At 37.1% G+C, this 21,410-nt stretch overlaps 1 protein-coding gene across 6 annotated transcripts in view; it reads left to right on the forward strand.

The window, feature by feature from the left end:
* Window positions 1-21,410, forward strand: part of RIF1 (replication timing regulatory factor 1) — a 74,379-nt gene that overhangs the window by 23,319 nt on the left and 29,650 nt on the right. For 5 of the 6 annotated variants that reach the window (XR_015255221.1, XM_025931873.2, XM_025931881.2 and 2 more), the window contains exons 16-20: window positions 4,835-4,921; window positions 5,566-5,639; window positions 6,089-6,269; window positions 7,819-7,926; window positions 8,283-8,432. Coding sequence is in view for 5 of the 6 variants with exons in the window: in XM_025931873.2 (XP_025787658.1) it covers window positions 4,835-4,921; window positions 5,566-5,639; window positions 6,089-6,269; window positions 7,819-7,926; window positions 8,283-8,432 (600 nt within the window). In the remaining variant the exon portion in view is untranslated. The remainder of the gene's footprint in view (window positions 1-4,834; window positions 4,922-5,565; window positions 5,640-6,088; window positions 6,270-7,818; window positions 7,927-8,282; window positions 8,433-21,410) is intronic. The other variant, XM_086718565.1, reaches the window with a different exon arrangement.

A 21,410-nucleotide genomic window follows, 5' to 3' on the forward strand; every position in this document is an offset into this window, starting at 1 on the left:
ATTTAGGCTCTTTCCATATTTTGGCTGTTGTTGAAAGCACTGCTATAAATACTGGGATACATGTGCCCTATGAATCAGCACTGCTGTATCCTTTGGATAAATTCCTAGTAGTGCTATGGCTGGGTTGTAAGGTAGTTCTATTTTTAATTTTTTGAGGACCCTCCACACTTTCCCAGAGCGGCTGCACAAGTTTGCATTCCCACCAACTGTGAAAGAGGATTCCTGTTTCTCCATATTCTTGCCAGCATCTGTTGTTTCCTGACTTGTTAGGTTTAGCCACTCTGACTTGTGTCAAGTGGTATCACAGTGTGGTTTGATTTGTATTTCCCTGATGATGATTGTTGAACATCTTTTCATGTGTCTGTTGGCCATGTCTATTCATGTCTTCTGCCCATTTCTTCTTCACTGGATTATTTGGTTTTTTGGGTGTGGAGTTTGGTAAGTTCTTTATAGATTTTGGATACTAGCCCTTTATCCGATATGTTATTTGCAAATATTTTATCCCATTCTGTCATTGCCTTTTGGTTTTGTTGGTTGTTTCCTTTGCAGTGCAGCAGCTTTTTGATGAGATATGTTGAGTAAGAAATGGCTACGGCTGAGGTCAAAGATTGTTGCCTGTTTTCTTCTGTAGGGTTTTGATGATTTCCTGTCTCACATTTAGGTCTTTCATCCATTTTCAGTTTATTTTTGTGCATCGTGTAAGAAAGTGGTCTAGTTTCATTCTTCTGCATGTTGCTGTCCAGTTCTCCCAGCACCATTTGCTAGAGACTGTCTTTTTTCCATTGGATACTCTTTCCTGCTTTGTCAAAGATTGACCATCCATTTGTGGATCCAATTTCGGGTTCTCTATTCTATTCCATTGGTCTATGTGTCTGTTTTTGTGCCAATACCATACTGTCTTGATGATTACAGCTTTGTAGTAGAGGCTGAAGTCTGGGATTGTGATGCCTCCCACTTTGGTTTTCTTCTTCAGTATTACTTGGGCTATTCGGGGTCTTTTGTGGTTCCATACAAATTTTAGAATTGTTCTAGCTTTGAGAAGAATGAATGTGTAGATTGTTGGGGTAGTATTGACATTTTAACAATACTCATTCTTCCAATCCATGAGCACGAAATGGTTTTACATTTTTTTGTGTCTTCAATTTCCTTCGTAAGTTTTCTATAGTTTCCAGCATACAGATCTTTTACATCTTTGTAAAATGTATTTTATGGTTCTTGGTGCAATTGTAAATGGGATCAATTCGTTGATTTCTCTTTCTGTTGCTTCATTATTGGTATATAGAAATGCAACTGATTTGTGTGCATTGGTTTTTGTACCCTGCTACTTTGCTGAATTCAGGTATCAGTTCTAGCAGCCTTTTGGTGGAGTCTTTTCGGGTTTCCCACGTAGAGAGTATCCTGTCATTTGCGAAAAGTGAAAGTTTGACTTCTTTGCCAATTTTTATGCCTTTTATTTCATTTTGTTGTCTGATTGCTAATGCTAGGACTTCAAACCTATGTTAAGCCACAGTGGTGAGAGGGACATCCATGTCATGTTCCCGATCTCGGGGAAAGCTCTCAGTTTTTCTCCATTGAGGATGATGTTAGTGGGCTTTTCACATGGCTTTTATGATGTTTAGGTATGTTCCTTCTATCCTGACTTTGAGGGTTTTTATTAAGAAAGGATCCTGTATTTTGTCAGATGCTTTTTCTGCATCTGTTTACAGGATCATATGGTTCTTATCCTTTCTTTTACTAATGTGATGTATTACATAGATTGAGTTGTGAATGTTGAACCAGCCCTGCAACCCAGGAATGAATCCCACTTGATCATGGTGAATAATTCTTTTTATATGCTGTTGGATTCGATTTGATAGTATCTGGTTGAGAATTTTTGCATCCATGTGTATCAGGGATATTGGCCTGTAATTCTGCTTTTTTGTGGGGTCTCTGTCTGGTTTGGGAATCATGGTAATGCTGGCTTCATAGAATGAGTCCGGAAAATTTCTTTCCGTTCCTACTATTCGAGCAGCTTGAAGATAGGTATTTTCTTTTTTTTTTAATTTTTTTTAACGTTTTATTTATTTTTGAGAGAGACAGAGTGCGAGCGGGGGAGGGGGGGAGGGGCAAAGAGAGAGGGAGACATGGAATCTGAAGCAGGCTCCAGGCTCTGAACTGTCAGCACAGAGCCAGATGGGGGGCTCGAACTCATGAACCGTGAGATCATTACCTGAGCCGAAGTCGGACGCTTAACTGACGGAGCCACGCAGGTGCCCTGAGAAGAATAGGTATTAACTCTGCTTTAAATGTCTGGTACCGTTCCCCTGGGAAGCCGTCTGGGCCAGGACTTTTATTTGTTGGGAGATTTTTGATAAATGATTCATTTTCTTCACTAGTTAATGGGGGTCTATTCAAATTTTCTGTTTCTTCCCATTTGAGTTTTGGTAGTGTGTGGGTATTTAGGAATTTGTTCATTTCTTCCAGGTTGTCCAGTTTGTTGGCATATAATTTTTCATAATGTTCTCTGATAATTGCTTGTATTTCTGAGGGATTGGTTGTGGTAAATCCATTTTTCATTTGTGATTTTATCTGCTTGGGGCCTCTCTTTTTGAGAAGTCTGGCTAGGGGTTTATCAATTTTGTTTTTTTCAAAAAACCAGTTAGCTCTTAGTTTCATTGTTCTGTTCTATGTTTGTTGTTTTGTTTCATTTTGTGTTTTTTTTTTTTTTTTTGGATTCTGTGTTTATTTCTGCTCTGGTCTTTATTATTTCTCCTCTGCTGGCCTTGGGGTTTCTTTGTTGTTCTGCTTCAGCTTCCTTTAAGTGTGCTGTTAGATTTTGTTTTGGGGATTTTTCTTGTTTAATGAGATAGGCCTGGATTGCAACATATTTTCCTCTTAAGACTGCCTTTGCTTTATCCCAGTTTGGGCTGTCATGTTTTCAATTTCATTTGTTTCCATATATTTTTAAATTTCTTCTTTAATTGCCTGGTAGACCCATTCATTCTTTGGTACCATGTTCTTTAATCTCCATGCATTTGGAGGTTGATTTTTCTGTGGTTGATATCAAGTTTCAGAGCATTGTGACCTGAAAATGTGCATGGTATGATCTCAGTTCTTTTATATTGATTTGAGGGCTGTTTTTGTGAACTAGTATGTAATCTATTGGAGAATGTTCCATGTGCATTTGAGAAGAATGTGTATTCTGCTGCTTTAGGATGAAAGTTGTGAATATATCTGTCAAACTACAATATAGAACCAGAATATATCTGGTTCAGTGTATCATTCAGGGCCATTGTTTCTTTGATTTTTCTGTCTGGATGGTGAGTCCATTGCTGTAACTGGAGTTTTAAAATCCCCTGCAATTACCACATTTTTACAAGTAAGATTGCTTATGTTGTGATTGTTTTATATGTTTGGGTGCCCCCGAATTGGTGCATAGACATTCATAATTATTAGCTCTTCTTGATGGGTAGACCCCGTAATTATGCTATAATGCCCTTCCTCATCTCCTGTTATAGCCTTTAGTTTAAAATCTAGTTTGTCTGATATAAGCATGGCTATTTCAGCTTTCTTTTGACTCCAGTAGCATTGGGTATTCTTTCCTGCTTTGTCAGATTAGTTGCCATACATTTGTGGATCCATTTCTGGATTATATATTTTGTTCGATTGATCTGTGTCTGTTTTTGTGCTGGTACCATATTGTGTTGTTGATACCAGCTTTGTAATACATCTTGAAGTCTGGGATTGCGGTGCCTCCAGCTTTGATTTTTTTCAGGATTGTTTTGGCTAATTGGGGTCTTCTGTGGCTCCATACAGATTTTAGGATTGTTTGCTTTAGCTTTGTGAAGAATGCTGGTGTTATTTTGGTAGGGAGTGCAAGAGTGTGTCTTTAGACCCAGCTTCTAGTTGGTAGTCTTTTGAAATACTTGATTTTGGCACTAGTGAGTACATAACTCATTGCAGAATATCTTTTTGTGGTATGAAAAAAATACCCTCAAGGGCCATTAATAGAAAAATGTTTGAATAAACTATGCATGTTCCTATAGTAGTTACGAATGTCTACATAGGGGGCATCTGGATGACTTAGAAGATCATACAACTCTTTTTTCTTTAAGTCTGTTACAGCCTGCAAGCGAGTGAGTGGGGGAGGGGCAGGGAGAGAGGGAGAGTGAGAATCCCAAGCATGTTCTGCACTGTCTCATGGCGTCTGATACAGGACTAAGGTCAACTGTGAGATCATGACCTGAGTCGAAATCAAGAGTCAGACGCTTAACAACTGAGCCACCCAGATGCCACAGAAGAGCGTACAACTGTTGGTATCAGGGTCATGAGTTTGATCCCCACACTGAGCATAGTGGTTACTTAAAAGAATAAGTAAACTTAAAAAATGTCTATGTATATTGATGTGAAAACTCCATAACATAATTAGATGAAGGTCAGTTCCAGAGTATCTCACAGTGTAATATCATTAATGGTATAAGAAAAATAATTATGTATTTTTATATGTGACAGCTAGCCCAGGAAGTTATGTTTCTCTGTGTACTAAAATACATGGAAATTTAGAAGGTCCTGAACATAAACTCCAAATTGATAGCATTGATTTTTCACTGGAGATAAAAGACTTTATTGTTTTATTTTTTTGTATTTCTGTATTTGAACTTTTAAAAATAACATATTCACATTAACGTATAAACATTGTATTTGAAACTTAAACTGGGAATGTATTTACATTAATGAATGAGCATTACTTAACCATAAATTGTTGAAAATACAGAATATAGCTAATGCTACTAGATTTTTACTAAGTAAAGTAGTTTTATGGCTAATTTACAGTAAAACTTTTTATCTTTCTTAGGTCCTCATGGAAATTACAATTAAAGGACTGCCCCAGAAAGTATTAGGTTCACCAGCATATCAGGTTGCTAATATGGATATTCTTAATGCAAGTATCTTAAATGTAATGATATGGTTAAAATTAGCCAAAAAAAAAAAGAAAAAGTTCCATGACAGTTGTTGTTTTCCTTAACGTAGTGAGACATAAATTGTGAAATTTTGAGAGAATTAGATTTGGAATGCTGATTATGTTAAAGGGAAAAACTGATAACAGTAATAAGTTAATGTAAAGAAACATGGCACTATTAATGGAACTGTTTTTCTGAATTACATAAAAAGTTTTAGAAGGAAAGTTTTCTATTTACTTATACATAGTAATAGGGGTGGTTACTGTTTAAAAATTTGGAAGCATAGTAACAGTTGCTTGATTACGGTGAAATAAACATAACGACAAGATGTAGGTATTTGTTAGTCCAGGACGTTTTAACTTAATGTTCTTTTTATGTCTGAAATATTCCATTCCTCAATTGCTCATGTAGATGGAATAGCTGTCATTGAAATATAAAGAGCTTGATTTTTGTGTGTGGCTTATAGAAATATATTTGCTGACATTGTGTCATATCCTAAGTAATAGGTAAAGTTAAATTATTTGTAGCTTAAAAGGATCCTATTTAACATAATTGTAGGAAACGTGTAACAAGATTATACTCCTTATAACAAGAAGATTGACTGCAATCTCCTGTCTTTCTTCAGGGGACTCCTGCTTTGTTCTTAATTCAGTTAATTTTCAACAATAATCTCCTGGAATATGGTGTAGAAGATGAAAGGTAATTTAAACTGAAACTAGGCTTTTTTATGTTTTATTTTTTGAGAGACAGAGACAGAGCATGAGCAGGGGAGGGGCAGAGAGAGAGCACAGAATCTGAAGTAGGTTCCAGGCTCTGAGCTGTCAGCACAGAGCTCGATGTGGGGCTCAAACCCACGAACTGTGAGGAGATGACCTGAGCTGAAGTAGGACATTCAACCTACTGAGCCACCCAGGTGCCCCCTGAAACTAGCCTTTTTATAAACTTGGAAAGGTGGCTGTTTGATGAATGAGAGTCTTGAATTATATACTATATCATTTTTTTAAATTAAAAATATCAAAATAAAACTTGGGATTTATCATTTCTTGTTTCCTTGGCAGTTACTTTTGGAATCTTAGTAGTGTGGTGTAACTAATGTATTTTGGCAAAATGCACTCTGGTTAATGCATGGCTCAAAATTTTTTCTTCAGGTTTTTTCTCAATCTGGAAACACTTGTAGGCTGTGTCCTTTCTGGACCAACTTCACCACTAGCTTTCAGTGACTCTGTTTTAAATGTTATTAATCAAAATGCAAAGCTGTTGGAAAACAAGGAGCATCTCTGGAGAATGTGGAGTATTATAGTCACCCCACTAACTGAATTGATTAATCAGGTATGACATAAGTGCTACATATTTCCCATAAAACTTAAGTTTGAATTTGAATAGATGTTAAAAATTTTCTCCTGTGGGATTAATTTCCTATTCTTTATATTAGTTGATTTCTTTTCATTGCATTTCTGCCTTTTTTGAGGAGGTATAACTTAATTGGGGACTAATCAGCTCCATTGTTTCCAGTAGTAATTATAAAGCCAGAAGGTTCAGGTCTGTTACATACAACTTTTCATATTTATATTTCAATTTATTTCATTATTTGTACTATTATGGAAGAGTAATGTTCTTCTTGACTAGACTGTATATTAAGATTTCCATGGGCAAGCCATGTTGGTGATTGTGGCAAAGCCATATGCTAGTCCCTGAACCAGTAATCTGCTGAGAGTTGACTAACCCTTATCATTTAAATACTTTAAAAAGTTACATTATTGGCAGGGGTAAGGAGCTCAAGTTCTGTCACTGCTAATAAATGGTTCATCAGCTGCTTTGTCAGTCTTTAAATGGAAGTATGTTCTGGGAAATACTCTGCTGTGATTCTGAAATAAACTGAAGACTCAAAATTCATTAAGTGATAATAGCCATTATTTTTACTTCTCAATTCACATCATTTAACATTCTTCTGGAAGAGAAAAGTGTATATTCCTAAATAGTTTTCTATTATTTGAAGGATAGCAATTCAAGTTCTTGCTTGAATCCTACCTTCTATGTATAGTAGAAAATTTTGGACTTACTTCTGGGATTTTTTTTTTAAGGACTTAAACACCGTGCATTGTTTCTCAGGGTTGCTGTAACACATTACTTTAAGCTGATGGCTTAAAACAACAGGGATTTAGTCTTATAACTCTGGAGCCCAGATATCCAAAATCAGTGTGTTGGCAGGCTTGGTTTTTTCTGGAGCCCTGTGGGAGAATTGTTCTATTCTCAGTTAGCTACCTTTGGTTGCTGGCAGTTCTTTTTTTTTTTTAATTTTTTTTTTCCAACTTTTTTTATTTATTTTTGGGACAGAGAGAGACAGAGCATGAACGGGGGAGGGGCAGAGAGAGAGGGAGACACAGAATCGGAAACAGGCTCCAGGCTCCGAGCCATCAGCCCAGAGCCCGACGCGGGGCTCGAACTCACGGACCGCGAGATCGTGACCTGGCTGAAGTCGGACACTTAACCGACTGCGCCACCCAGGCGCCCCGGTTGCTGGCAGTTCTTGATTGTTCCTAGGGTTGTAGACCCATCACTCTAATCTCTCCCTCCATCTTCACATGGCATTCTTACCTGTGTCTTTTGTCTATCCAAATTCCTTTTCTCTTATAAAATACTAATGATTGGATCAGGACACACCCTGATCCAACATTCATTCATTTTACCTTGATTACATCTGCAAAGTACTTATTTCCAAATGAGGTCATATTTGCAATTAGAGGACTTAGGAGTGCACTACCTCTTGAGCATCTCAATACTAGGGGACATATTCTTACTATAGATAATAAGATGGTACTACATAGACTAGAAATAGATGGTAATTTGTCTAATTTCTTCATTATTTTTCTTGTTTCAGACCAATGAAGTGAATCAAGGTGATGCCTTAGAACATAACTTTAGTGCCATATATGGTGCATTGACTTTACCAATAAACCATATATTTTCAGTACAGAAATTTCCAGTGGTAAGGCAATGTCACATTTTTTACATGAAAAATTTACAATTTTTGAGAATGTTATTTCACCCTTTATAATGAATTCCTACAGTAATTTTTCCTGAAATGAGATTTCCTTATGACTTAATTAGCTTAGGGTAAAGGAAAATGGTGAAGGAAGAAAGAAATTTCTCTTGACCTCTGATAATTGTGGCATTATTACAGTTCTTCAAATAGAATTCTGGAGGGGTGGCGGACTTAAATACTGTACACTAATGTCTTCTGTGACACCTTAAATGTTACAGTGGCTTTTTAAGGTATAGTCTCTTAGGTGTTTTATATGCAGATAGACATTTTAAAATTTTCTTTCTTACTGTTAATTTTAGGCTACCATGAAGACCTTACTTAGAACTTGGTCAGAATTATATAGAGCATTTGCCCGCTGTGCTGCTTTGGTGGCAACTGCAGAAGAGAATTTGTGCTGTGAGGAACTTTCTTCCAAGATTGTGTCCAGTTTAGAAGATGCAGGCTTTTCAGTGAGTTTATCCCATACTGACCTTGGTTGTATTTAAAGAATACTTTCCAAATAAATTGAGATGACATGTGTGAACTATCATTTATTAATGCTTTTAGTTGATAAGGGACTAATACATAAACAAGTAACAGCATTGCAAAACAGTTTTGTGTCTTTGGTCTACAAGACTCTAAAGTCCATGTTTCAGGACCAGTAACATGGAGGCACTTTTAGTACCTTTCCTACACAGGCAGTGCTTGTGTCATTCTAGATTAACAACACAAGGACCTTGTCCTGGAGCCAGCTTTTCTCATATTTATCTGTTAGATCTTCAAAGGCAATCCTTTAGAAGTTTGTAGACTTAACAGCAGAGGACTGTTTTTGTACCTTTCCTTTATTTAATAAAAGAGGCAAATGCTTTCAATTGGTTTATATCACTCGAGTAGACTTCTTTTTTGTATTCACACAAATAATTTACATATTGATACCTATGTACGTGAGTACTGTGTTCTTGCCACTTGAATTCTGTTATATAACTCTGAAGCATGCTTTTTTCATCTGGAAATATGGACTTCTATCATTTGATAGTGGTTATCACTGTTAAGAAAAGTAGAGATACTGGGGCACCTGGGTGGCTCAGTTGATTAAGTATCTGACTCTTGGTTTCTGCTCACGTCATGATCTCATGATTGGTAAGTTCGAGCCCTGCATCAGCCTCTGCACTGACATTGTAAAGCCTGCTTGGGATTCTATCCTCTCTCTCTCCCCTCTCCCACTCTCTTGCTTGTCCTCAAAATAAATAAAAATAAACTTAAAAAAAAAAAAAGAGGTACAAGAGCTAGAAATTCATCTTTCAGATTTTTTATTGCCCTTACAGTATCTTTTTAAAAATATTGGTACAATTTTGATATGATAGAATTTGTCAGGATGACTTTAAAAATGTCATCTTATCACTGAAAAAAACTTCTGTAGCACTTAGGGTAAAAATCCAAACTACTTACAACTGCCCGTGAGGCTGATACTTCATTCTCCAAGGGGTCTTTCCTAATTAAGTTTGCCAATATCTATGGTAGCACCTTGTTATTTCCTTTTTGGCACTTCTGTCAGAAGCATTTGTGTACTTGATTATGTTACTTAACACTCCATGAAGTACATTCTGTCTTCATATGTATCCCTGGCATTTATCTGGCACATAGTGAATGTTTTTTTTAAATCCAAGTTAACGTATAGTACAATAGTGATTTCAGGAATAGAATTTAGTGATTCACCACTTAGGTATAACACCCAGTGTTCATCCCAGCTAGTGCCCTCCTTAATGCCCATCACCCATTTTGCTCATTCCCGCCCCCCCCCCCCTCAAACCTCACCAGCAACCCTCAGTTCTGTGTCCTTAAGAGTCTCTTATGGTTTGTCTCCCTCTCTGTTTTTATTGTATATTTCTTCCCTTTCCCTATATTCATCTGTTTTGTTTCTTAAATTCCACATGTGAATGAAATCATATGGTATTTGTCTTTCTCTGATTTACTTCTCTTAGCGTAATACACTCCAGTTCCATCCATGTTGTTGCAGAGGGCAAGATTTCATTCTTCTTGGTTGCTGAATAATATTCCATTATATATATTACACCTTGTGTATCTATTCATCAGTCAACGGACATTTCGGCTGTTTCTATACTTTAGCTATTGTTGATAGTACTGCTGTAAACATTGGGGTGCTTATGCCCTTCGAATCAGCATTTTTGTGTCCTTTGGGTAAATGGCACATAGTGAATTTGTTGAATGATTTTATAACTATTAGGGAGAATGTCAGCCCATACTTTTCATCTTTTAAATACTGTCTTGGTTACACTTTCATCTTTGTTCTCTTCTGAAATAAGTTTAAAATTTTTTTTTTTTTTCAACGTTTATTTATTTTTTGGGACAGAGAGAGACAGAGCATGAACGGGGGAGGGGCAGAGAGAGAGGGAGACACAGAATCGGAAACAGGCTCCAGGCTCTGAGCCATCAGCCCAGAGCCTGACGCGGGGCTCGAACTCACGGACCGCGAGATTGTGACCTGGCTGAAGTCGGACGCTTAACCGACTGCGCCACCCAGGCGCCCCCTGAAATAAGTTTAGAATCTGTTAAGTTTTATGAAATACTCTTTAGATTTTGTTTGGCATTGGTTGGTTACGTTGAATTCATAGAGAAATTTGAGAAGTACTCTTTATTATGTTGAATCTTTCCATCTAAGAATAATTGTGTCCATATATTTAGCTCTTCTAAGGTTAACCTATCTTGTTTTGTTGTTTTTTTTAAAGCTGGCTTTCAGCCATTACAAAGGTCCATCTGTTCCTACCTGCCACACAAATACCCATAACGTGGTTGTTTCTGTAGTATTTATAAAAGCTGTTGCTGATGTGCATTTCTTTATATCGAACCAGTCTTTTTTTCTTCGGATACCCTTAGTCACAGTGAAATTCTTTTCAAACATTGCATATATATAGTGTTTTAAGATTTTTGCCTGTATCTCTGTTAGTGAGATGGAAATTCCTCATTGTCTAATTTTTGTCTAGTGTAAGAACGTCATCTGTAGTTGTTTGTTGATTATCACCATTGAAAAAAATTGAAAACATTTTTTAAATGTTTTATTTACTTTAGAAAGAGACAGTGTAAGGAGGAGAGGGGCAGAGAGAGAGAGAGAGGGAGACACAGAATGTGAAGCAGGCTTCAGGCTCTGAGCTGTCAGCACAGAGCCTGATGCGGGGCTCAAACTGCGAGATCATGACCTGAGCTGAAGTCAGAAGCTTAACCGACTAAGTCACCCAGGCACCCCGATTAACACCATTTTTGAAGTCACTGATAAATTCTATTGTATAAAAATACAATAATTAGAATTATCCTGGTATTGTGGAGAAGAATGTTATACTTGATACGAACATCGTATGTAAATTATTCTCAAATTTTAAAAATTTTAAAAATGTTGAAAGTACATTAAAAACTCTGAAAAGATGGGTTTCTAACTTTTAAATTTTCAGTGTCATTACTATATTACACCGAATTTTTGTTTCCATTTTCTGGGTAAATTTTTAGCTTACATCTGAAGGTGTCACTTTTTCATCTTTTCCAATATATGCATCTAAGGCTACTTTTAATACTGCTCTTAATGATTATAGGATATTAATTTTTTCTTTAATTTTTATTTTGGTTCAAGTATAGTTAATGTACAGTGTTAAGTTACTGTTTCAGGTGTAAAATACAGTGATTTAGTGATTCTGTACATTACACAGTGCTCACCATAAGTGTACTCTTAATCCTTTTCATCTATTTTACCCATCGCCGCTGCCCTCTGGTAACCATCAGTTTCTTCTCTGTAGCTAAGAGTCCGTTTTTTGGTTTGCCTCTCTGCTGTTGTTACTGTTACTATTTTTAAGTTTATTTTATTTTATTTTTTAAAAAAATTTTTTTTTCAACGTTTATTTATTTTTGGGACAGAGAGAGACAGAGCATGAACGGGGGAGGGGCAGAGAGAGAGGGAGACACAGAACCGGAAACAGGCTCCAGGCTCTGAGCCATCAGCCCAGAGCCTGACGCGGGGCTCGAACTCACGGACCGCGAGATCGTGACCTGGCTGAAGTCGGACGCTCAACCGACTGCGCCACCCAGGCGCCCCTTTAAGTTTATTTTGAGGGAGAGAGAAAGTACATGTCAGGGAGGGGCAGAGAGAGAATCCCAAGCAGGCCCTTCACTGTCAGCCTAGAGCCTGACATGGGGCTTGAACCCATGAACTCTGAGATCATGACCTGAATCAAAGTCAGATGCTTAATCGATTGAGCCAACCAGGCGTCCCTGCTGTTGTTTCTTTTGTCTGAAATTCCACATATGAGTGAAATGACATACTTGTTTTTCCTTGACTTACTTCATTTAGCATTATGCCCTTTAGATCCATCCACCTTGTTGAAAATGGCAAGATTTCATTTTTTTTTTTTTTGGCTGAGTAATAGTCGATTGTATATATACACTGCATCTTTATCCATTCATCAATTGATGGACAGTTGAGGTGCTTCCATAATTTGGCTATTGTAGGTAATGCTGCAGTAAACCTAGGAGTGCATATGTCTTTCAAATTAACATTTTTGTATTCTTCGGGTAAATACCTATGGTGGAGGATCATATGGTAATTCTATTTTAATTTTTTGAGGAATCTCCATACATGCTGCACCAGTTTTTACTCCCACCAACAGTGCATGGAGGTTCCTTTTTCTCCACTTTATAGTCAACACTTGTTTCTTGTTTTTGATTTTAGTCATTCTGACAGATGTGAGGTGGTGTCTCATGTGGTTTTGATTTGCATTTTCCTGACTTGTGCTGTTGAGCATCTTTTCATGTGTGTGTTTGGCCATGTGTATGTCTTCTTGGAAGAAATGCCTGTTCATATCTTCTTGCCATTTTTAATTGGATTATTCTTTGGGTTTTAAAAAAAATTTTTAATGTTTATTTTTAAGAGAGAGACACTGTGAGAGAGGGATGGGCAGGGAGAGAGGGAGACACAGAATCTGAAGCAGGCTCCAGGCACCGAGCTATCAGCACAGAGCCCGATGTGGGGCTTGAACTCATGAACTTCGAGATCATGACCTGAGCCGAAGTCAGACGCTCAATTGACTGAGCCACCCAGGCGCCGTGGATTATTTGTTGTTTTTGATGTTGGGTTGTAGAAGTTCGTTACTTGGATACTGCCCATTTTATGAGATGTGTCATTTGCAAATATTTTCTCCCATTCCATAGGTCGCCTTTTAGTTTTACTGATAGTTTACTTTCAAAACTTTTTATTGTGATGTAGACTCAGTCATTTATTTTTGCTTCTTTTTCCCTTGCCTAAGGAGACATACCTAGAAAAATGTTGCTATGGCCAATGTCAGAGATAATTACTGTGTGTGCTCTCTTCTAGGATTTTTATGATTTCATGTGTTACATTTAGGCCCTTAATCCATTTTAGGTTTCTTTTTTTGTCTGGTGTAAGAAAGTGGTCTACTTTTATTCCTTTGCATATAACTGTCTAGTTTTCCCAACATCGTTTGTTGAAGAGACCATCTTTTTCTCATTGCGTAGTTTTTTTTGCCTCTTTTATCAAAGATTGACTATATAGTCATGAGTTTTTCATGGGCTTTCTGTCCTGTTCAATTGATCTATGTGTCTGTTTTTGTGCCAGTGCTGTACTGTTTTGATTACTATAGCTTTGGTAGTATATCTTGATATTGGGGATTGTGAGAGCTTTAGTGTTCTTCAAGATTTCTTTGGCCATTTGGAGTCTTTGTGTTTCTATACAAATTCTAGGATTTAAAATGCTGTTGGGATTTTTTTTTAAGGGATTTAATTTTTTTTTTTTAATATTTATTTATTTTTGAGACAGAGACAGAGCATGAGCATGGAAGGGGCAGAGAGAGAGGGAGACACAGAATCTGAAGCAGGCTCCAGGGTCTGAGCTGTCAGCACAGAGTCCAGTGTGGGACTCATACTCGTCAGCTGCAAGATCATGACCTGAGCCAAAGTCAGAAGCTCAACCAACTGAGCCCCCCGGGCGCCCCAATGGGATTTTTATAAGGATTGCATTATATCTGTCAGTTGCTTTGGATAGTATGGACATTTTAACAATATTTTTTTTCCCTGTCTGTGTGCATGGAATATGATTCCATTTGTGTCATCGTCAATTTCTTTCATCAGTGTTTTATATATTTTAGGTTACAGGTCTTTCATCTCCTTGGTGATGTTTATTCCTAGGTATTTTATTATTTTTGTGCAATTGTAAATGCGATTGTTTCCTTAATTTCTCTTTGTGCTGTTTTCTTTAGTATATAGAAATGCAATGGATTTCTGTATACTAAGTTTGTATCCTGCGACCTTACTGAATTCATTTATCAATTCTAGCAGTTTTTTGGTGGCATTTTTTAAAGGTTTTTTTCTAGGTATACTATTATGTCATCTGCAGATAATTTTACTTCTTCCTTACCAGTTCGGGTGCCCTTTATTTCTTTTTCTTCTTTGATTGCTGTAACTAGGACTTACAGTACTATGTTGAGTGAAGGTGGTGGGAGTGGATATCTTTGTCTTATTCCTGACAATAGGGGGAAAACTCTCAGTTTTCACCATTGAGTATGATGTACACTGGGTTCTTCAGATATGGCCTTTATTATGTTGAGGTATGTTTTCTCTAAACCTACTTTGTTGAGGGTTTTTGTCATGAATGGGTGTTCTACTTGTCAGATGCTTTTCCTGCATCTATTGAAGTGATCAGGTGGTTCTTATCCTTCCTCTTGTGATATATCATGTTGATTTGTGAATATTAAACTGCCACTGCATCGCAGGAATAAATCCCACTTGATCATGGTGAATTATTCTTTAATGTATTTTTGAATTCCATTTAGTAATATTTTGTTGAGGATTTTTGCCTTTGTTCATCAGAGATACTGGACTGTAGTTCTCTTTTTTGTAGTATCTTTATCTGGTTTTAGTATCTGGGTAATAGCGCTCATAGAATGAATTAGAAGCTTTCCTTCCTCTTCTATTTTTTGGAATATTTTGAGAACAGTTATTAACTTTTCTTGAAATGTTTGGTAGAATTAACCTGTGAAGCCATCTGATCCTGGACTTCTGTTTGTTGGGAGTTTTTTGGTTACTGAATCAATTTCATTGCTGGTAGTTGGTCTATTCAAATTTTCTATTTCTTCCTAATGCATTTCTAGGAATTTATCTATATTTTCTAGGATGGTTAATTTGTTGGCATATACTTTTCATAATATTCTTCTATAATACTTTTTATTTCTGTGCTGTCAGTTATTATTCCTCCTTTTTTTTTTTTCAAAGATTTATTTTTAAGTAATCTTTACACCCTAAGTGAGGCTCAAACACACAACCTTAAGGTCTAGAGTTTCATGCTTTTCTGGCTCTGTTTCTCTTTCTGATTTTGTTTGAGTCTTCTTCTTTTGTTGATAAGTCTGGCTAAAGGTTTAGCAGTTTTGTTGGATTTTTCAAAGAAGCGGCTCTGGTTCATTGATCTGTTCTATTGCTTTTTTTAGTTTCTAATTCGTTTTCTTCCTTCTACAATTTTGGGTTCTGTTTGTTCTTTTTCCTGCTCCTGTAGATGTAAGATCACATTGTTTATTTGATATTTTTTTCTTGCATCCTGCAGTAGGCCTGTAATGCTATAAACTTCCCTCTTAGAAACACTATTGCTGCATCTCACAGGTTTTGAACCATCATTTTCATTTGTTTTCATGATTTGTTGGTTGACCCATTCATTGTTCAGTGGCATGTTATTTAACCTTTCTGTATTTGTGTTTTCTTGAGTTCTCATTTCATAAGGTTGTGGTTGGAAAAGATGGGTTGTATGAGTTTGATTTTTGAATTTGTTGAGAGTTGTTTTGTGGCCTAATGTGGTTCATTCTGGAGAAGGTTCCACGTTCACTGGAAGAGAATGTGTGTTATGCTGTTTTAGATTGGAATGTTCTGAATATTTCTATTAGATCCATCTGTTCCATGGTACTATTCAAGAGTATTTCCTTCTTGATTTTCTGTTTGGATAATCTATCCATTGATGTAAGTGGGTGTTAAGTTCTCTACTATTACTGTATTACTATGAATTATTTTATGTTTGTTATTAGCTGTTTTACATATTGGGTGGTCTCATGTTGGGTGCATAAGTATTTACAATTGTTTAATCTTCTTGTTGGATTATGATTATCCTTTATGATTATATAGTATCTTTGTTACAGTCTTTGTTTTAATCTGTTGTGTCCAGTAGAAGTAGTGTTTCTACCCCAGCTCTTTTTCCACTTTCATTTGCCTGATTAATTCTTTTGCATTCTTTCACTTTCAGTCTGCATGTGTCTTTAGGTCTGACATGTGTCTCTTGTAGGCAACATATAGATAGATCTTGTATTTTTTTTATTCATTCCATTACTGTTTGTCTTTTGATTGGAGCATTTACTCCATTTACATTCAAAGTAATTTTTGAGATGCACTTAATTGTCATTTCGTTTCTTGTTTCCCTGTTGTTTTTGTAGTAGTTCTCTGTTCCTACCTTGTTCTCAGAGTTTCCTGGCTTTCTTTCGTGATATATTTGGATTCCTTTTTTTCTTTATTTTTTGCATATCTATTACTGGTTTTTGATTTGTGGTTACTATTAGGTTTGTATGCAACATATTTTGCATGTAGATAGCAATCTATGTTAAGTTGATCACTACTTGAGTTTGAACTCATTCTTTACTCCTGTCTCTACCTACCCTGTATTTTAGGTATATGGTGTCATTCTTTACATTCTTTTGTTTTGTGAATCCCCTTACTGATATTTATAGATATACTTCATTTTACTGCTTTTTGTGCTTCCTGCTTTTCTTCTACTTAAGGTCCATTCCACTCAAAGAGTCCCCTTTAACATTTCTTATAGGGCTAGTTTTTTGGTCATGAATTCCTTTATGTTTTGTCTGGGAAATTCTTTATCTCATCTTCTATTCTGAATGATATCCTTGCTGGATAGAGCATACTTGGCTGCTGGTGTTTGTTTGTTTGTTTCTTTCTTTTCTTTTTCTTTCATATTCTTTGAATATTTAATGTCCCTCTCTTGTGGTCTGCAAAGTTTCTGCTGAAAAAATCTGCTTATAGGCTTAAGGGTTTTCACTGGTATATAACTGTTTCTTCTCTCTTGCTGTTAAAATTCTCTTTTTATCACTGCTTTTTGCCACTTTTATTACTATGTATCTTGGTGTGGACCTTCCAGGGTTGATTTTGTTAGGGATTCTCCTGTGCTTCCTGAATTGGATTTGTTGACTTTCTCAGGTTTGGGAAGTTTTCAGTTATTTCTTCAAATTTTCTGCCCCCTTCTCTGTCTCTTCTTCTGAGATCTCTGTAATGTGGATATTATTATGCTTGATGGTATCACTGAATTTCCTTAATGTTTTCTCTCTCTTTATTCAGGGTCTCACTGAGATTCTCCAATCTTTTTCCAAGTCCAGTAGGCATCTTTATGACTATTGCTTTAAATTCTCTATCAGGCGTATTATTTATTTCCATTTCGTCTATTAGTCTTTTGTTATGATTTGTTCTTTTCTTTCATTTGGTGCATGTTCCTCTGTCTCCTCATTTTATGTAATTCTGTTTCTATGTGTTAGGGAAGTCAGCTGCATCTCCTGCTCTTGCAAGTGGTGGCCTTATAAAGAGAGGTCCTGCAATGCCCTGTATTTCAGTGTCCCCTATTCACCAGAAACTCGTTCTTGAGGGTGTCTCATACATGTGTTGTATGTGCGCTGCTGTTGTGTCTGAGTCGCTTGTCTTCAGTCCAGTTGTCTGCAGTGGTTCTCACTGTTGGCTAGGTTTGTCCCTATGTTGTTAGTAGGCCAGTCTGGTGCCGTCTTGGGCTTGAGTTGAGTCAGACCAGGTGTTTGCCAATAGCAAGGAACTCTGTGTTACTTTCCCTATGTTCCTTGAGAAGCTTTCATTGGTAGGTGGGGCCTGCAGGCAGTCCTGATGTCTGCCCCGAGTCCACTGCTGGAGTCACAGTTAGAATGGTGTGTCTATGCTGTATCTCAGTAAGTTTGTTTGTTATGCTGTTTATGGGTGGGGACTCAAGTTTCTCCTGGCAGTTCCGGCCCAACCAGCTGATTTTTGAAGTTCCAAGTGTTGAGCCCCACTGATTGTAAGAACTCCCAAAGTAGCCCTTCTGTTTTTCAAAGCCATATGTTAATGGGGATTCATCTCCCTGGTGCCTGGCATGGGGTCTGCTTCTCACCCTTCTCTGTGCCTGCTGTCACCTTCCTTACTGGGGACCATTTTGTGAGTCAGCTTGGTTCCCAAAGGCATCTCCACCCTTCCTACTGTTTTCCATATGGCCCCTTCTCTACATTTAGCCATGGAGAGTATGTTTTGCCAGTCTTTGTGTTGTTTTCTGGGTGATTTGCACTGATGTGAGTGTTACCTAGGTGTATTTTGGAGATAGGGTGAATTTAGGCTCCTTCTACTCTGTCATTTTCCCCCTACCACCTGTTAATCTTTTTTTAATGTTTATTTATTTATTTTTGAGGGTGGTGGGGGAGGGGCAGAGAGAGAGGGAGACATGAATCTGAAGTCGTCTCCAGGCTCTGATCTGTCAGCCTGGAGCCTGACACGGGACTTGAACCCACGAAGTGTGATATCATGACCTGAGCTGAAGTCAGACGCTTAACCCCCAGGAGCCCCCTACCACCTGTTTCTAAGAGCCTTGGTAAAGTATCTCCCTGATTGTGAATTTGATATATTTGAACATGTTTATTACATATTTTGATGCTACGTCATCATGCTTATAGGTTCGTGACTTTGTCTTCATGGTAATTAATTCCTCTCTACCTTTTTGAATTTTACCTACTTGATATTAACTAATATGAATATGCTCATGCCTTTTTGAGAATTTGTGTAATCTTTTTTTATTTTATTTTTTATTATTTTGAGACAGAGGGCACAAGTGAGTGAGTGGCAGAGAGAGACAGAGAGAAGCAGAAGTGGGGCACAAGCTCACCTAAGGTGGGACTTGAACTCAAGAACTGTGAGATCATGACCTGAGCCAAAGTCAGATGCTTAACTGACTCAGCCACCCAGGTGCCCTGTGTAATCTTTTTTAAAAAAAGAAACTTGCCGTGGGGTGCCTGGGTGGCTCAGTTCGTTAAACGTCTGACTCTTGATTTCATCTCAGGTCATGATCTCACATTTTCTGAGACCAAGACCCTCCTCAGGTTCTGTGCTGGATGTGGAGCCTTCTTGGGATTCTCCCTACCACCCACTCCTCCCCCTCCTGTGCTCACTTGCGTGCTCCTCCTCTCTCAAAATAAATAAACATTTTAAAAAATAACAAATGAAAAATCTTACCCAGCAATACAAAGAAAATTGCATGAAATAATACAGTTTGACAAATTATTATATGAAATACTTCTGTAGCCATCACCAAGGTCAGTTATAGAGCATTGTCAGCACCCCAGATGCTCCTCCTATGTGTCTTTTGCAGCATATAAATAAATATGGAAGTCTTTTTAATAATTAGAGATTTAACCTTATATTTAATAGGAAATGGAGTATGTGTTTTAATCTTTAGCTTCTTTCAGATATACTGTTAAAACTTCTATTCATCTTTTAGATTTGAAGAGTTCATATCCGTAACATTCTACCCCAGCAAGTAAAGACATTGATACCACTCTCCTACAAATTTTTATACTTACCACCTTTCAGGTTTTGTTAAAAAACCTAAGTTTTACTTACTATATTATTATACAGGGTACTATAAAACTTGGAAAATAAGTTTACAAAATTTGAGGATATTTTGTTGCTCAACCTAGTTTCCTATATCCCATTATTTTCCTTTAAGAAAAAAACAGATATATATATATATATATATATATATATACACACACACACACATTTTATGTATATGTATATGCATATACATATGTGTATATGTATATATATATATATATATATATATAATGATAACTGATACCTGGTACTAATATATAAGATACACACACCCACATATGACTGATAACATCCTTGTTTGGTACATATAACTAATCAGTATTGATTAGTTATAATTTTTAGGTTCCAGAAAATTTAGATCACAGAATTTTGACTAAAATTATTTTTATTATAGCTTATATTGTTGCAGATGCATACTTTGATACTTTTTTTTTTTCCTTAATAACTTTGTTCTGTAAAGTTACAGGATTTTTCTCTAGTTTTTGGAATTTAGACATTTCAGCAGGGTGTCTCTTGGGGTGTCTTTATCATTTTTAAATATTTTTGAGAGAGAGGGTGCACACGGGGAGGGGCAGAGGGGGGCAGAGACAGAGGTTTGGAAACAGGCTCTGTGCTGATAGCAGAGAGCCCAGTGTGGGGCTTGAACTCCTAAACTGAGGTCATGACTTGAGCTGAAGTTAGATGCTTAGTAGACCCTTTCAATCTAAAGAGCTGTGCCTTCATCTCAGAAAAATTGCCTTGCTTTAATGGTGTTCTTTGTCCCTTCTGTTTTTCAGTACTGTTTTAGGTGGTTTTTAGGCCTTTGAATTTATCTTTTGTGTCCCTTCTTTTTCTTTCTCTATACCTGTTTGTGTTTTGTTTGGTACTGCTTTCTAGGAGCTTGGTTACTTTGTGACTTAATTTGTGGTTTAAATGCTGAAGTGTTTGATAATGGTTTTGTTTTTTTAATTAGTGTTTTTTTTTAGTTATTATTACTTTCTCTATTTTTTTTGAGAGAGAGTGGGGGAGGGGCAGAGAATCCCCAGCAGGCTCTGCACTGTCAGCATGGAGCCTGATATGGGGCCTGATCCCATGACCCTGGGATCGTGACCTGAGCCAAAAGCAAGAGTTGGATGCTCAATCAACTGAGCTACGCAGGCATTCCTGTGATTACTATTTTTAATTTCCTTTTGTTTGTTATTAGATTTTTCCTATGGGTTAGTACTGTTGATGTTTAGCCCACCTTTCCCATGACTGGTTCTCCTTGTGAATGTGCATGTTTATTGATTAAGGCTAATACTGAGCAATACTGGTATCTGGAATGTGTTTCCTAGAGAGAGCCCCTCTTTTTCCAGCCTTGATAGCAAATTGAAGTTAGAGGCATCTTTTACTTGGTCATTGGAGCCTGAAGGAAACACCTGGGGATTTAACATCTTTTGTATATGAAAATATGGATTGTCATCTGGACTTTCTGTGTAATTTTTGTTGGTTCATTGGGGCACTGCTGCTTTCCTTCTCCTGGCTCTTAATACTCATTGGGGGAAATTGTCTTTGGGGGCAGACATGTGAATTATCCCAGTGAAGTGGAAAAGTGGATAGTAATGGAGAATAAGGGGAGAAGAAAGTGCATTTGTTTTATAGATCTTTAATTTCAGTAGTGTTTTAACTTTTTTCTCAGAACTCTCACTGTGTCTTTTGTTACTTAGGTTTGCTAGGAGGGTGCCTGGGAGCTCAGTCAGTTGAGCATCTGACTTTGGCTCGGGTCATGATCA

The sequence above is a fragment of the Puma concolor genome, chromosome C1 (genome assembly GCF_028749965.1).
Source record: "Puma concolor isolate L17-30 chromosome C1, mPumCon1.1.hap2, whole genome shotgun sequence".
Classification (NCBI taxonomy): domain Eukaryota; kingdom Metazoa; phylum Chordata; class Mammalia; order Carnivora; family Felidae; genus Puma; species Puma concolor.